This window comes from Musa acuminata, chromosome BXJ2-7 (genome assembly GCF_036884655.1).
Source record: "Musa acuminata AAA Group cultivar baxijiao chromosome BXJ2-7, Cavendish_Baxijiao_AAA, whole genome shotgun sequence".
Classification (NCBI taxonomy): domain Eukaryota; kingdom Viridiplantae; phylum Streptophyta; class Magnoliopsida; order Zingiberales; family Musaceae; genus Musa; species Musa acuminata.
Window position 1 is genome coordinate 22,649,017 of NC_088344.1, and position 17,400 is coordinate 22,666,416.

A 17,400-nucleotide genomic window follows, 5' to 3' on the forward strand; every position below is an offset into this window, starting at 1 on the left:
CTATCTGCCAGATACTTCACTAATTTTTCCTAAGTCATGTGACACCCTTGTATGTCCGTCTGTAAAGGGTTAGCCTCCCCGAAACCTCTTATGGTCATTTAAGGATCTATAAAAGAGAAAACAAGTTAGAGAAAACATTTAACTCAAGATCCACAAGCAGTCATTTCAGCAAACACTTAATAGACAATGTAAATTACAAACATAGACTTTACAAGCTTTAAGCGGTCACATGACAAAAGGTCCAAGGTGGTCTATTATGATCAAAAATCCCTACAAGTGCCCATATGACACTACTATAGAACAAGACAACAAGCCCTAGACACTACCCTAAAGGCTCATCCAGCCATGTGCTACCCGGGTAGCTCTTGGGTGCTATGTTGGATGACACTTCACACCACTTTAAGGAGCTAGAAAACTCCCAAAATAACTATTTGGATGACTTGTTTCTGGGCAATTTTGTTTCTGCATAATAGCTACACACAACCTGCCATTACAAGCTTGAAACGACTATAAAAGCGAATCAAATGAGGCTACCAAGCCTACTACAAACCCTCTACATGTTGTGCAAAACATGAATAAAACCGAAAGACATTGACATATACGAGCATTACATCAAACATCCTAATTATAGCTTTGTTCGTAGAACAATAGGATGATATTAACCAATTTGATAGTCTATCGCTACGTGAAAATCTAGTATAAGATTTGTATTAGCCTTTATTTTAAATATAATTTTTTTAAAAAAATTTGGTACATATGACACTCATCAATGCGGACTGGTATGATATATGAAATTGCGAAGACAAATAAGCATGTTTGAGAAAACATACATTAGCCACATTTACTTTTAAGTCCAATCCTATGATTATCACCAAAGTTGTAGAAGGCAAACACATTTACATTAGCAATGAATTGTAACACTAAAAGTTATTTGTTATTTTGTTCAGACACTAGAAAATGCACTATGAATGATAAATTTCTGTAGCTATGTGCTATAAATTGCTTAGGTTTGTTCTAATGATCAGAGTAAAATAAACCCAACGTTTGTTGTGTTGTTCATCTAATTGGTTAGTGTGTTTTGTTCAGGACTCCTGCAATCACTCACTCTTGTAATTTTGCAGGGCTGATTTCAGCTGAAAATAATGAATTGAAACATGACAGGTCAAACAAGTTGTTTCTGTGTGCAGTGTGATGCATGAACATTGTACTGTCTCAAACTCAAGATTGTGTATGCTGATATAGGTTTGATTAAGCTGGGATATTTCACAAGGATAGTCATAAGCGAAGGTCTATAACTTCTTAAGTGATAGTATAACACCAAAGTGATAGCATACATAGCATGAGTTGAATCAAGAATAAATCTTGCACATGCAAGGAAGAAATCTGCTTAAATATGAAAGAAAATGAAGAAAAAGGAAAAGAGTTTCGGAATGTACTGACCAAAAATATAGCCCTCTCCTTTCACCCTTTCTATTTACGTTCAGAACTAAACAAACACAACCTTCTCATTGTTTGGAAGAGGGTCCTGGAGATAACTTAATCATTGTTATGGAAACCCGGAAGAAGAGAGGTCAAGAACCCGACGACGAACATCTGAATCTCTTTCACTACTCGCCAAAAGTTGTTTCCATGTCCTTCGGGTTCAGGGTGATTCTCATTGGCATCTGGTGGTCCCTGGTTTTCAGCTGGTTGGTTCTGATTCTGATTGTTGACACCATAAATTTCACCTGCAGCCAATATAAAAGACATGTATTTAGAACAAAAAAAGAAAAACATGGCTCCAATTGGACTGTTTCCATTTTTGAAACAGCTTTTCCAGAATTTGTTATAGAAGTACTCAAAATAGCAATTGAATAGTTCCTAAGAAAAATTCACTATACTGAGTACAATATCTTGATGCTTCACTGATATCCCCAAAACTTGTCGACATGATGTTATAGCTTGAGATTGAAGTCAAAAGAGCAATAGTAGTCAAAGAACATCAAGGAACATATTCTTGACAATTTTTAAGAGGATACCACGTTGAGGATTATTCTGACCATCATGGCCGACAGCAGGGCCATTCTGTGGTTGCATAGGAGCTTGCTGTCGTGGAGGGGCTCCTGCTTGCTGAAGCCAACGTATAAAAGGAGCAAAGACTCCAGTTTGATATCTGTGCAATTAGGAAGGCATACAGAAATGAGAAGACAAGCAATCTACCAGAAAAGCTATTAAGAGATCAGCCAAATTTCTGATATCACATTTTAAAGCTCGTATAATAACCAAAATAATCTAGATTGTTGGTGGTTAATGGGGCCTCAACATCCAATTTACTTCGAAACTATGGAAAATGAGATCACAAATATAATCCAGGAACTGAAGTGAAAGAATTTGTGCTCACAGGTACACCAATAATGCAAACAAAACAAGGAGAACAAGCTTTTGTGGTGATCCATCCTGACTTAGAAGAAAGACCATAGCCGCCAATTTGATGATCAGACCCAAGTCAAGCTGAAACGCAAAGTGGAATCTCCTTACTACTACTTGTCTCTGAGGGCCATGTTGCTGCCTCACTTCCTGCCCATGCTCATCAGTAGCTCCTCCAGATACTTGCCTCCTGAAAGGTGAACATAATATATAAGAGGACGTATAAGTTGACAGTATTGTTTGTAGCATGCTTTCCTTCTGCTTAGGCCATACTGATCCGACGGTAACCTGACAGGGTAAATCTGATCTACATTCGAATGGCCCAAAGGTGACCTGATTGATTTCGATCGATTTCTTGTCCTTATGGCTTGAATTAATTGAATGCAACCAGAGTTGGCTGATTTTGTATTTGTGTAGTTGATTTGGTAGCATCAAAATGGTAAAAAAGAAGAGAGGAGGAAACGAAGCATTGCAGGATAAAAGGAAAGCAAAAATGGAAACCTATCTAATTCATTTATTATATAAAGATTATAAATTTTTTTTTTTCATGAGAAGACAGACTTATCATCTAGATCAAGGTTTGCCTTATCGATCTGCACCGGTATACTGACCAACTGTCGATATGGTACGTATCAAGGCATACCGACATACCGTATGTTAGTATGCCTAGGAATATCGATGATATGATAAAATTACCGAAAATTACTCTAAAAGTTTCTGAAAAATAGAAAAAAAATTGGATTAGGGTTTTTAAGTTGAAAATAAATATAAATTTAGTATAATTTTAACAAAATAATCTAAATTAGGAAAGAATAATGACAAATATCTTTTTTGAGCTTTGCAAAGTAACTTTGTGGTATGTTCCAAACCTTCCTTATATTAATATTGAATTATTTACAAAGAAATGATTTGATTTGTTAGATTATTTTTTAAACTTAAACTTTAAGATTCACATAAATCAAGTAATCAATCGATGGAAATATCTGATTTTACCATAAAAAAGAATGACGAGACTCTACGGGCGATGGATCGAGGTCCTCGATCCAATATATCTGTATATCAATTTGATGTTTGTCAGACCTAATCCTAAAAATGATCCCACGACATAGTATCCTGTGATACACCGTATGCTGTTAGTGTATCGATGTGGTGATAGTCATTGTCCGATCATCGTAAACCTCGTGTCTGAAGTAACTCCTGAGGCAAGGACAATTGTAGCATATATCGGGGCAGAGCATGGAGAATGTCAGAACTTCTACTTTTGTCATTGATCTGTTGCTCTGTATGATAAGATCGATCATTGTACTGCTACTCGCAGAAGTGTGACCACCTATTAATCCACTACTGCTGGCCATAAGATTCTCCACAATATAACGGTTGTGAATACGATGAACTTCGCTTTATGTCTACATCATGTAGGCTCTATCGCATTTGCTTAAAATCATCCACTGTCTTCCCCTTCTATGTATAAACTTGATCAATACCTTATTGAATTCCATGATCTGAATCTTGGGTAGCATGTGTAAAATACTGCTCCTCGATCAATGCACCACCCTCAAATTGTGTGGACGAGACCATCAACTTCCCGATGTCGTCACCATCATCGCTCGAGGCACTATTGTCCACGTCGCTACCATGTCTCTAGACCGAGCGGGTCGTTGAATGCGATTGAGAAGGTGTCTCATGGCTTGATTCGATTTTTTCCAACGGTACGACTGATACAATTGCCGTCCCCTTTGCCTTTGCACGATGGGCAGACAATTGTGGCAGAAGAAAGGGTTTAAAAACCTTTTTCAATGGTTCAAAAGGTCAAATTGACCATTTGCAATAAGGCTATATGAGCGCTTCATCGATAACGATCGAAATCCGACCATTACTAACCGGTACAGGTCGATAATGGTCGGATTTCGATCATTACCGACCGGTGCAGACCCTATAACGCCCAATACTGAGTCATGTAATGGGTACTGCTCGATGGAGGGCGGTCCGTGTACCAATCCCTTGTCGGACCGATACATACTGCATATATCGAGCGGCATAGCTCGATATGGCAAACCCTGATTTGGATAATGGTTCTCCCATCCCCATCCAACAAACCTCAGGGAAATCATGATCTTAAGATGATCAATGATAAAAGTACAATTATGCAAAGCATCTTATGCATATATAAGAATGATAATGAGTCATTCTTTTATGGTAGGTGCTTGCAATTATTGGTGTTCCACATTCACGGAAGTTATTCAGGTAGAAGGATGCCCTTTTTATACTCTGTGTTTAAACAACGTGCTAATGCACAATGCAATATGTGACTTCATAAGGCCACAATTGTATAATAAACTACCAAAACTAAGGATAGTTCATTCTTCATGTTTTTCTATCTCGTTCTTTAAGCATAATATTCAGCAAATAGTTTTACAGAACAATGGATGCTGAATTGTATGACACATTGGCAAATGAGAACTCTAAAGGGAGAAGGTGAACCTGCATAATGTAAACCAAAAACAAGGACACATATCGTTGTAACAAAAATCCCTGTGGAAAACTACCAAAAATTCAATTACAAGAAAGATCATTAGTTGACACAATAAAAGATAATGGAATAAAAATATGTTTTCTCAAGCTTATGCATGCACTTAAATTCAATGGCAGTTCAAATGTGTAATATTGACAAACGTGAATGTTTTTTAGAGAAGTTTGGACTTGTTTCCAGAAAATAAAAATATCTATTATGGATGAATACAACAAAGCCACATTTCAATCTCAATATTCAGTTTTAGCCAATTATCTTAACATTGCATAGGGCTTACATAAGGAGAAGCAGCCTATGCATCTAGCAGAAATATGTTCAAGAAGAAATAGAATACACTCATATGCTAGTTATCTTTTGATCAAGTCTTTGACCATAAATGCTCTTCGATAACAAAGCTATCATCTAATAATCAATCATACTTTATAAATTTCCAGACTATAAAACATGTAAAAATTCTTTTTTCAAGCCATGTTGTTTTTTTTTCTCAATAGAAAGAGTAGAAAGAAGACTTTAACAAACATTTTTCAATAGAAAGAGTATTGTGACGAACTAGAATTTTTCTTTTTTTACAGTGACTGCATTTTAGCTTAACGCAAAAAGGAAAAGCCAATCAAATTTAGCATATAGAAAATAAAAGCTTACGTTGGTATATTATACTTCAACGGAATAAGCATAGTAGGAGAAATCCCAGCCATCGGCCCCATGTATGGAAGATACGGAATAGCATAAATTCCTGAACCATGTTCATCGGAATCTGAACTTTGGAAAGGAACCATTCCAGGAAACATGAGTGGGGACATCTGGAAGCCACAAACATCTGGTACCTGAATTGCCAACATATATTAGATCACTAAGCATCAAAAGACATATGATTGGATCCTAAGGGGAGACAGAAACTTTTAAAAGGATCTAGGTTTATGGTGCAATCAAAAGGTTCTCTCAGAACTGACGTGAAGAATTCCCAAGAATGACGCGAAAGCAAAACTATCATTTCTAAAAATCAACCGATACAAAAAATGCCAACTTAAACATCATCGTTCAAGAATTTCACTCGATTAGCTCATTTTATCTCAAACGGATTCATAAATGTTGTCCTGATCTTCCAGGAGAACTCGCCAATTCATATCCAAAAGGTTCCTTAAGGCTCAAAAGACTCACTTCTATGCACAAATATGACGCAAAACACCCCTCGAAGACATGAAAATAACGTCCAAAAGGGGGAAAAAAAAAGACTAAACCTTCACAGTGTTTACAATCTCTAGGTTATAACCCAGCCAGAATCAATTCACTCAAAGAAAACACGAGAGTCCCACGAAAATGTAACCGAGAGTGGAATCTTGAAACCGAAACGTGTAATCACAAAAGCGACAGCAAATATAATGAAAGATCGAACTTGATCCACAAATCGGTAGATACAAGCCCCAGCTCTAGGAAACAGATCCAATTCAGCAAAGGAAAACGGATCCAAGCCGACGAATCGAAAGGATCCAAGCGATTACACGCACCTGAGGCGTAAGACCGCCATCCGTGGTTGGCGGTGTCGGATCGGTTTGGGGTTCTTCCGCCATTTGCCGAAGAGGAGAAGAGAACGGAGGCCTGCTTAACCGAGGCAGACCCGAGCGCGAGCCGAGCGGTACGTTGTTTCCGCACGCGGCGGCCGTAGGTCGAGCTGGACACGTCACGCATTAGATCTGGACGGTTCACCGCCCGGAATAAAAACCATCGTAAGGCAACATTCGTGAAACGGAAACGGAAACGGAAACGGAAATGCTTTCCAGACGGACAGATGATCTTTATGTGGGACCCACGTAAACCCAACACCCACGTCAACCGTAAAACTTCTAGCAAAACTTCAGGGGTGGTGCGTTCCGGTACAGCTTTCATGAGGGTAAGAAAATAAGATCCGCAGAAGACCACTGTGACAGACGTCGTATCCACATGAATAAACATATAAAAGCGAACAAATGAATAAACACGCCATTAGTTTTGAGAAAGATGATGATCCCAAAATAAACAACATCATCCAAGCAAACACAGGAAGTAATTGTGAAACAAAGACGATCTATCCAAGCATCATCATACTCACTCGACCAAATACTACACAGTAAGTACTTATGAAACAAAGACGAGATATTCAAGCATCATCATTTCAACAATTTCCTATATAATATCATCATACTCACTAAATCAAATACTTCCTGGACTCATGACATAGTCGATTGATACATGATTCTTCGTACAAACAAACGTTCGACTCTATGGCCAAATTACATGTAAAACGATCAGGGCGAACTTTCGGTCCACTAAAACCAGCTCTCACCCGTCCTAATTTTCGTGTGTGCAGTCAGCTGTCTTCTTCATCAGATTGTGCCTCGGGAGCCTTCATTTGTTGTAGAGACAGAATCTGTAATGGATTGTAGTGTCACGCCTGAAGAGACAATAGTTACATAGACAATATGTATATCTAATTTCGTTTATCCTTTCGTACTCAATTTAATTTGAGAATTCTTCATCTACAAAACAACTTTTTCTAGAAAACATTGAAGAGCAGGAACATGGCAGAGATTCTAAAGGAGGTAGAAGCACAAAACAAATAAGCAACCAGAACTTCGTAGGCATATCATTCATTACATGCTCTGTTGTTATCAATTAGATTCCACTTCAGTATCAGAATGGAATCGAATACGATTTTTTTAAAAAAATGTGTAGGCCAAATATCTCCACCTAAATAGAGTTTGTGCTAGAAATTTCTCAGATATGCATACAAATGACTGTTGGCATTAATGAAAATTAACAACAATATCCTCAATGGTAAAACCATCATCTGTTTCTTACTCTATATCATCCCTAAACATGGTTCTTGCTATTCCAAAACATGGTTTCCCATCCCTATTTAACAAATGTGATTATAAGATTCAGTGGCAGGCCTACAACTTGTGTATGATAACTCATCCCACCGCAAGCTAAATCTAAGTTTTGGTGGGTTCGTCCAATTTTACCTGGATCTGGTTTGGGAACCTGCAACCGGTATCCCTAGTCAATATCTGTCATTCTGATCTGGTACATCTTCATCTTACATGTATGTGCAAGCTGTACCCTGACCCTATATTGATATCCTCACTAAATTCACCCCTTCCCCACCCGATTTACAAAATACATTTAACCTTCCCCTTGTGTCTGGCAATTTTCTTCCCAGAGTTGTCTTACCAAGAACAAAGGATAATGCCACACCGCAGAATTTATGGCAGGATGTTGACAATGATGCAGAGCAGCAAAATATGAGCCCTGATTGACAAGCAGGCACAGAGATCTTGATGAAGGTTGTACCCATGTTGCTTTTCATGGATAAACCAACGACAACTCCTATCCTTGCAAAATCATGGACATCTGATACCGAGCCTCTTATTTATCTTCACTGTCCATTCAAATTTGTTTTGTCGATCTTTGTCTTCTTCTCACTATCTCAGCTGATGGTATTAGGATAGTTTCAACAGGTTATTCATAATTATTTACAATGACAATCAAGCAATGTCTTCTTCCTTGGAGCCCACAAACTTTGCTGGAAATGGACCATAAAGCTCCAGCACATTAATTGATTTATCTACAGATTAATATCATTTTCATTTACAATTATCAACTAAAAAATGACTGTCTAAAGCATGGAAAATGATTAATATTACATATAAAGCCTGGTCGACCACATTGCAGATTATACCTTTAAAATAAGAACAAGAACATATAATAAACTAGTCTAGGTCCAACATATAAGGGGTGACATGCAATAAATGTTAGCTAAGGGCCATGATACATCAAACAAATATGGTGCAAGTCCGTAAGAACGAACTCTCCGGTCTCCAATCAAAATCAGCTCATTATCTCATAGAAACACCAAATTCATTTGAAATTCCTAACCCTAACAGTGAAAGCTTTGATATGAATCCCATGTGCCTTCTCTCTATTTTGTTGACATTAAAGGCACCTCTATTATCTAATTTATTTTTCTATCAGGCTTAGCATATGGTCATATACTGTATCAGTCACCTGAAGATGTCAATGAATTTATAATTTAGAGATGCTATTTTATATCCTGAAACAGAGGAAATACAACCAACAACTGCTTCCCATTGATATAAACTGACCCAACCCGCAAATAGCCGCAGCACCATACAACCGGTGGTTGCGTCAACATCTGATAATTTTCTCTCACAGATCTGATCTTCCGTTGGTACTATGTTAGAAACAAGATTAGCTTGTAGGCGATATGCATTAGATATTCCGTCTACGCGGGCCACATTTATGGTTTCAAAGAATCAAGTGTTGCGATAAAATAAGAACAAAGATCCAAAACCGAGTGCAGGCAAGGAATATCAAGTTAAAACAATAAAGCCGAAGATCAAAACCAACTGAAATAATAACACTAAAATATACTAAAATATAACGTGATAAAATCCTCATTTGGTTGAGGTAAACAATCTCGGGCAAACTAAAAGATAGGTCTAATATAAGAAAAAATAATGCAGGTTCTCTCTTGTAATAAGAGAAAAGGAGGAAGAGAAACTCACAAAAGGAAGAAACCTAGGAATTTAGTATAAACTTCTCTGACACCTTCTCTCTTGTAATAAGAGAAATTGAGGAAAAAAACTAACGAGAAACTCATAAATGGAAGAAACCTTGGTATTTGGTATAAACTTCTCCGACACCTTCTCTCGTAATAAGAGAAACCGAGGAAGAGAAACTCACAAAAGGGAGAAACAAGGAGGAATCCAAATGAGAAGACTTCCTCTCCTCACTTCTCTCTTTTTTCCTCTCTCGCTCTCTTTCTTCTTCTTTTTTTCTCTCTATTCCTCTCTGATCTCTGCACCGCACTGGATGGATTTTCTATCTGCATCTACGTGACTTTTATAGGCACGAAGAGGGGTTGCAACCTTACGCAACCTCTCTTTTTTTTTTTTTCTGTTTTATCTTACGGCAAATTTCGATAAAGAAACTAAATTTCTAAACTTTAGATTATATCACAGTTGAAGAGCAAAAATACTCTTTAAACATCTTGTTGCTCACCTTCGGCCGATGAGAGCCAACCACGCTCGTTGCTAAACGATATCATCTAATCCGAGGAGAGCGGATGCGACAGATTGAAATCCTCGAGCCCGGTGACGACCTCCACGAGGACGAAGGGGTGATTCTGGGGCGGGGCCCAGTAGGAGGCGCCGGGGACGAAGGGGAGCCAATCGGGGGCGTAGTGTTGGGCGACCATGCTTTGGATGGCGTCGTCAACGGGGGGCATCAAGCGGGCATCGCGTTCGCCAGAATCGGATCCGGATCCCGAGCTCGATTCCGATCCGGAATCCTCGGCGTCGACCACGGTATCCGCCAGGAACGCCGTGCGGCTGGAGCGGTGGCGGAGGGAGAGGCGGAGGGCGGCGGGGAGGAGGCGGCGCGGAGACTGGAATAGGGCTGGGAAAGAAAGAATTCGAGCCATTCGATCGAGTCACAAAAGAGCAGATGGGAGCAAAGAGGGGAGGGGATGCATAGACATAGGGAGGAGGTGGCGGCGCGTGGTGGGCCGTCAGGATTGGAGAAGGAATCGGGGATGGGAAGGGACCCACGGTTACCGTAAAAAAGATCGGCGGGATGTAACAGCGTCATTAAGCATTCATTGCATGTAGACTTTTCGTTTATAGGGCAACGATTTATGTTTTATACCGATTAATTATCCAAATATTATAATCTATTTTTTGAAAATTTGATTATCCAATTAGGCAAGGATTTATGTTTTATCAGATAATCTATATGCATTATGTATAAAGAAAATATTTTGATTATATCAAGTATTTTATTATTATTATTCATAGGTGATGTTATTATAATAAAGCCTCTGTGATCGGTGTGTTTGTTGTTAGGTTAAGTGGAAGGATGCTGAAAGGTTTCACGGACAAAGAGGAGGATTTGAATGGGATCGGGACACCATCACATGGACCTGAGCTGCTGACGTCGGGATTGGGGCGCCCAAGCTATTGTGTTGGCGTCGAGCACGCACGAGCGTCGAGTCGCCTGACTCGGTGAGGTCGGGTTTGAGAAGTCAACGTGGGCCCCGCGTGCCCAACCGTTCACGTTGACGTCGCCGTTACGGAGTGACGGTAACGTCCCATTCGTAGGCATCCGCCATTTTTATATGCGGACAGTTGGAGCGTCTCTCATCTCTTCCTCGAAAGAGAGCGCGATCTCGATTTCTAGGGCTAGGGTTCCGAGCGTTGAAGGTTCTCGCTCCGATGGCGTTGCGGGCGTTCTACAACGAGATCAAGGGGATGAAGGTGAGGGAACTGCCCTCGTACCTGAAACCGAAGCTGCTTCGGGGGATCGCTACATCGAGACCAGCTCCATCGAGCCCCTCTACCACGTCTGCTTCGGGGGCATGATCTTATCCTACCTTGTCGCCCTCCCCGAGGAACGCCACCACCGCGAGCACCAGCAGAGGCACGCCGGCGGCGGTCATCACTGATCGCAGTCGCCGCCTCCTCCCGATCCACCCAGGTCGAGCTCAGAACCCTGCACCTTAAATATCAGTTTTTCTTTATTCTTGAAGTTGAAGTAAGAACCAATAATTCAGAGTTTGTTGGTTTTGTTTGCCTATTTAATGTTGTTTCTACGAGGACTATACATTCATCCATCGTACGGATTTAATTTGCCCATGAACAATGGAATATTTTAAGCGATCATTCTGCTGTTTTGTGAGATAGGATTTCCACTACTGAATTATCTCATATAGTTAGAACTCTTTAATATCCCGATCTCTAAACTCAAAAAATTTATAATGAATCCATATAGTTATGAAAGAGAAATATCTAATTTCATTTATCTTAGCGTTGTCGATTTTATCGAAGAAAACATGAAAATGATGGAAAAAAAATAATTTCAATATCCTAATTACATCTTCGATGGTGGCAGATGATGACGTCGTTAAGGGCCACGGGTGACTATTGTGGATGAAGAGAGAGACCAACGATGAGAGGTGGAGGCAAAGGGAGAGGAGGAAGAGTACGACGCGGATGTCGACACTATGCATCTGTATCGATGTTGCTCGGTAACTGCGTCGGCACCGACGCAGATGCAGATGTAAAACGAAGCCACTCTGTATCTGCATCGGTGCCGACAATGATGCGGGGAAGGGTGGCACTGCTCGACATCCGTGTCGGCGTCGACAACAATGCAAAGAAGGGCGGCACTGCTATGCATCTGCATTAGTGTCGACAACGATACAAGGAAGGGCAGCACCGCTATGCATTTGCGTCGATGCTGACGTAGTTGTCAAGCGACTCCGATGCAGATATAGAGCGTCGACATCTGCATCGTCTTCTTCCTCCTCTCCCTTTGCGTCACCTCTCATCATTGCTCTCTCTCTTCATCCACAATAGCCACCCGTGACCCCTAGTGGCGTCGTCGTTCGCCACAATTGAAAACGTAACTGAGATATTGAAATTACCTTTTTGTATATCGTTTTCGTGCTTTCGTCGGTAAAACCGACAGCGTTGGGTAAATAGAGCTAGATATTTCACTTTCATAACTATAGCGATTCTAATGTAAATTTTTGAAGTATAGGGATAGGGATGTTAAAGAAGTCTAACTACAAGAGATAATTTATGATTAGCCCTAAGAAACCCTATTTGACTCTTAAAGAGCTTTTAGACAATATGTGAGAACGTTTATAAGAGAGGAGCAAGAATTGGGAGTGAATTGCTGATTACATAGATTTGACTCGTCATGTCAGGGAGTCAACATCAAATACTTGCAATACAAATTGACCAAGACTTGGAGAAATTATAAACTTTAGTATCACTAGGAAAGTTGCTTGTACTGCACATGCATCCTTGTCTGGGTGTGCAGTCTAAGTTGTAAAATGAATCTGTTGTTGGACTAAAACTGTTGCTTTAAAGCTAGTGATAATAATCTGAAAGCGAATCATTGACTGTTGGAAGCTGCTCATGCAACAATGTTCACTTGATCAGTCATCTTGCCTTTGCTGCTGGACCTAATTTCCCCAACTGTGTTGATTTGCAGGCTTAAGTGAACCTTTAAAGGAGTCTATGATGTTTTCTCTATATGAAGCATTGGTCTGTGTTTGCTTGCTGGTGATGAACTGAGAAAACAAGGGAAGAGAAGCCTTGGTATGAAGCAAACAGGTGCTTTTCAAGAAGTATTACCGACCAAAATTAGGTGATTTATGTAGATTAGGAGTGGGCGTGAAGTGAATTCCCTTGTCGAGTGTCATAAATTTGATGATCAGAGATCGAAAACAACATGATACCCTAGGTAGTTTAGGAGTGGGCGTGAAGTTGAATAAAAGTTATTTATGTAGATTAGGCTAATCCTGGGAGCCATGTCTAAGTCTTTTGAAATCAGTTGACTATAAACTGAGGAACTTGAAATTTTGAGCATCACCAAGTTGTTGAATAAATGAACCTGTTCTTAAGCATCGTAAATTAGGTGATTTAAAAATAGTTGTGAAATTGAAAGCAGTTGGCATGAGAAGGCCGAGAAATGGATAATGGATGCGGGCCTCAAAAGGCAATTTAGTAACTTGACTGGAAAATTTTCCATTTTCCATTTTCTGTGTATTCTATTGGAAATCCTTTCATCTTTTGAACTGCAGAGAGATCATTTTATAACAAAAGACATTGATGTAGGAATTGATGAAAAAATTATTGCTTTTATATATATGGAAACTCTGCAAGTTCAAGAGTTGAAACATGAAAAACTTCCGTCTGCCTCAAAAGTTGGTGACACAATGCATTCAGAACATGTGTCATATATCATATGTCCTTCCTACCATCTTGTTTGGCCATGCTTGATATGATCTTTGTCCTAATATAGTGGGCGAGTCCCCTGTTATGGAGATCTCCCTTCATCTCCCCTATCAGAGGCTTGATTCCTTCTTCGATTTGTTTTCTCATTAAGAATACAAACTTATATGTTATTTCCCCATTTCTTTTATTTTGCTTTAGCATTTGAAGTTATAGGTTTAATAATTATGATTGACCTATCATCGATGTTATACAAGAAGGCATTGTAGTTAGCAAATTGATGACTTCGGGTTTGGGTTAAAAATAGTTCTCTTCTAATGGTAAATGTGGTAGAATGTTGAACTTTGAAGATGAAGTGAAGGTAGCTTTTTTTATATTCTCTGATGTGCATATTTTTTTTATAAATTATAATGCAAGTTATGAACAATGCTCGGCAGTGTTTTAGAGCTGCCTTATTCGTGTCTGTGACATCCTTGTAGCTAGAAATTGGCATCTGGGAAGCTATCTAATGTTTGACCAGGAATAATTAACTTGAGCTTTGATGCAGCTACCTGAGAACTACATGAGTTCATTTGTGCATGACACATGTAGCTACCTTCTTATTAAATATTTGTTGAATTTACATGATAACTTATGCAAGGTTGTGCTGGTTTGTATATATGCAAGGATAGAGTAGGATTAGCTAAGGTTGTATATATATAATACACCTTAAACATGGGTTGTTTAAGGTCCGGTGGTGTATCAAACCCTGTTGACAAAGGTTGAGGGTTCGAAACCTCAATTGACACAATTTTAAAGATGTTAGCTAACTTAGTTGGCAAAGACGTTGATAGTTTATCATAAGGTCATGTGTTCGAATCCTACCTTCATCACTTATCTTTTGTAAAATAAAAAAAGAAGGCAGGGTTAGCTAGCTGGGCAAATCTTGACCACATGAGTCAGTGGTACATCTCTTTTGTTGGAATCCTTCCTCTTTCCCATTCACACCATTATATTTCTTTATTTTCTCATCCTTTACTTTTTCATTTGCTTCCGTCTACCTCCGGGTATTGAATTATTGTGGATATCAAAATAATGAGGATTCATTTTGATGAATTGATCAGGAGGAATTGATGCTGCAGAAGTGAAAAAAGGGTCACTATGAGAATTTTATTGGAAAACTCCATGAATATCTAAACAGATCTGTCATGTTTAGGCTCTAAAATATCAAACAACTTCTTCAGCCAAATAAATGATGCAATATGGGTCTAAGAGAGGGGAAAAAGGAGTAAAATTGAATAATTTCAATGTTCAAGAAAGAAAGAAATCCAGGATAAGTGAGAGTTACAACAGAGCTTGTGCTGAAACGATTGACTACGTAAACTGCTGTCCTGAACAACATCGTGTTAAACTTATTAGGCACCTGCTCATGCAATACTCAAATCCTTGGTATTCAAAACATTGCAGCAATTGTTCTCCAAGTGGGCATGTAAGGGAAATTATCATCCCAGTAAGGATTGATCTATCATCATGCTGTTGGGATTTGGATGCTGTTATAAACCATTGAGAAGTTGGATTTTTTAGCTTATTTTGATTCCCCATACCCAAGTCAGCATTTTTTTTATTACCTAGTACAAGATGCCAACCACCTGAATGTTTTAACATAGACGAGTCAGTATATAGACTGCAACGATGATTATGTACAGTCTACAGTCTGCAGGAGGAGATAACAAAGGCAGGGATGAATATTGGAAATGTTTACCCTATTCCTTGTGATACGTATATTACAAAGGATACTTTCTTGATAAATACTAGTCATCTTAAATGTATGAGATTTCTATCAGACATTATTTTTCATGTGAATTTTTTCGCATTAATTTTCTGGCATACTGTCAAGCTGCTGTTTTTCAGATTAAGCTCGAAATTAGCATGCATCTAGAAACATAAATGGGTATATCTGAATTTCAATCTGCTTTATGATAGATCTCCATTTGCATCTGCTCACCTTCACACGGGGATCTGCCAATCTGCTTACTGTTCAAAGGATGCCAACTTCATTTTTAAGACCTTATTTTTGCGTTTTCACCTCTATTTTCACTGAATTCTCCATAGCAAGGATGAAAATATTTCTTGAACATGATCGAATATGAACTACTGGCATCCACAAAGCACTATGAAAAGTTAATCAGTCAGATTGTGGTATCAACGTGTATCATTCATATCCACTACGCTCTGAGTCTGCATCATTCAGTTTGGACCTCACTTGATCTCATTTTCTTATTGTCAGGATTGAAGAGCATTTACATGGAAGGCTAGAGATGGATACCTGCATTCCTTTTCTACTTCCCTAAGCCAACATGCGTATAGTTTATTTGCAAAAACTGCAAATATAAATTGCAAAAAAACAGTAGATTGCTGTTCTCCTTTCTGATATATTGTCACAAGTTCAAGTGTTTTAACACTGCCTCTGATTCAAACTTTTTGTGTTTTTATGGCAAAAACAGCATTGTTCACCAGTACACAAGTAAATTTCTAGCTTTGTCTGTGCTGTAGTCATACTGATGCCTGTAAGCTACCTTGCTACCGAGTGGTCCTTGCTAACAATTATAAACTGTAACTCGAAGCTTCACCTTCGCGGGACTGAGTTTAATAAGTTGCTTCAGCATCTGTAGATTAAGCTGAATTACATCCAATAAATTGGAATATTATGGTATTGTTGCTGTTCTATAGTGTATGAATTACTTGGGAACATATGTTGTTGTACCATGGCAAACTTACTATTTTCTGTAAGGACGAAGCTACCCTTCCAATCAATCTCATTTACTACTGTGAAATAAATATAATGACTGTGAGTGATTGTTAAGATGTGTCCCTGCAATTAAATTATACTTTTCACATGATTGCTTTTTCTGCCCGCAAATCGATTGAAGACTGGGTTTTGGATGGGAGTTGATAGCAGTTTTGGCAACAATCATAAGAATATATGACATATCCTCTTAAATATTGTAGAAATACTGAAACTACATTCTGAAATTTAGTACAACCAGAGAGCAAATAAATGTGCGGGTCTTTTGAGGGTGCATGGCACAATGGATCAGTTTGGAACTGCTGGCTAAGAATTATGATGAGGCATACATTCACACATTAAAAGAGGAATGAAATCAGGAAAAATAAATAAACTATGTTGCACTTTTTCCATATGCAGTCAGTAACAGCAAAATTAGCCAATTTTGTTTGTTGTTTCTACATAACACTTTACTGGAGAAGCAGTGCGCTAAGGATATCTGCAAGATGACAGGAATATGTCCGGTCTAAATGCATATTCTAACGCTACACAACATTATCATGCTATGTAGTCTGCTACTCAGCTTCACTATCTCTTCTGATATTTTTGGAGATTTCAAGACATCATTATTCAAAAAATACACTACTTGGAAGCATTAATTTAGGTCTATATCATGTTTCCCACTGATCCACTAATAACAATCTGCCAATGGCAGATTGCCACATCAGCCTTTTTTTTTTTTTTTTGCAGGACAAATTATCAATGTGGCCGATGCTCCAGTATTCTACCATTACCTCTGACATGGTTTTTTCTCAATAAGAAACTGATGCCAGTTCAGCTAACTGATCCAAGTTGACAAAAACCGGCTTCATCGGTATCCTCTTTGAGACTCAGGTCAGTCA

General features: G+C 38.8%; 1 protein-coding gene, 1 long non-coding RNA gene and 1 pseudogene across 4 annotated transcripts; 1 reads left to right on the plus strand and 2 right to left on the minus strand.

Moving 5' to 3' along the window:
• Positions 1-1,272: 1,272 nt before the first annotated feature.
• Positions 1,273-6,808, minus strand: LOC135617375 (uncharacterized). Of its 3 annotated transcripts, none has more exons than XM_065117481.1 (5): positions 6,442-6,808; positions 5,579-5,760; positions 2,381-2,596; positions 2,040-2,152; positions 1,273-1,727 (listed from the first exon to the last, which is right to left on the minus strand). In XM_065117481.1, the coding sequence occupies exons 1-5, from the start codon at positions 6,502-6,504 to the stop codon at positions 1,537-1,539; spliced, it is 765 nt and encodes a 254-aa protein (XP_064973553.1). In that variant the 5' UTR covers positions 6,505-6,808; the 3' UTR covers positions 1,273-1,536. The 3 variants fall into 3 exon arrangements, with proteins under 3 accessions (XP_064973553.1, XP_064973552.1, XP_064973551.1); XM_065117480.1 differs by having other exon boundaries at positions 2,022-2,152; positions 6,442-6,807; XM_065117479.1 differs by having other exon boundaries at positions 2,019-2,152; positions 6,442-6,794.
• A 240-nt stretch (positions 6,809-7,048) lies between these two features.
• On the minus strand, positions 7,049-10,542 carry LOC103982120 (uncharacterized). Its single transcript, XR_671468.3, has 2 exons — positions 9,995-10,542; positions 7,049-7,340 (listed from the first exon to the last, which is right to left on the minus strand). It is a non-coding gene; the product is annotated as an uncharacterized LOC103982120 (long non-coding RNA).
• A 561-nt stretch (positions 10,543-11,103) lies between these two features.
• LOC103982111 (uncharacterized) lies at positions 11,104-16,269 on the plus strand (annotated as a pseudogene).
• Positions 16,270-17,400: the final 1,131 nt, after the last annotated feature.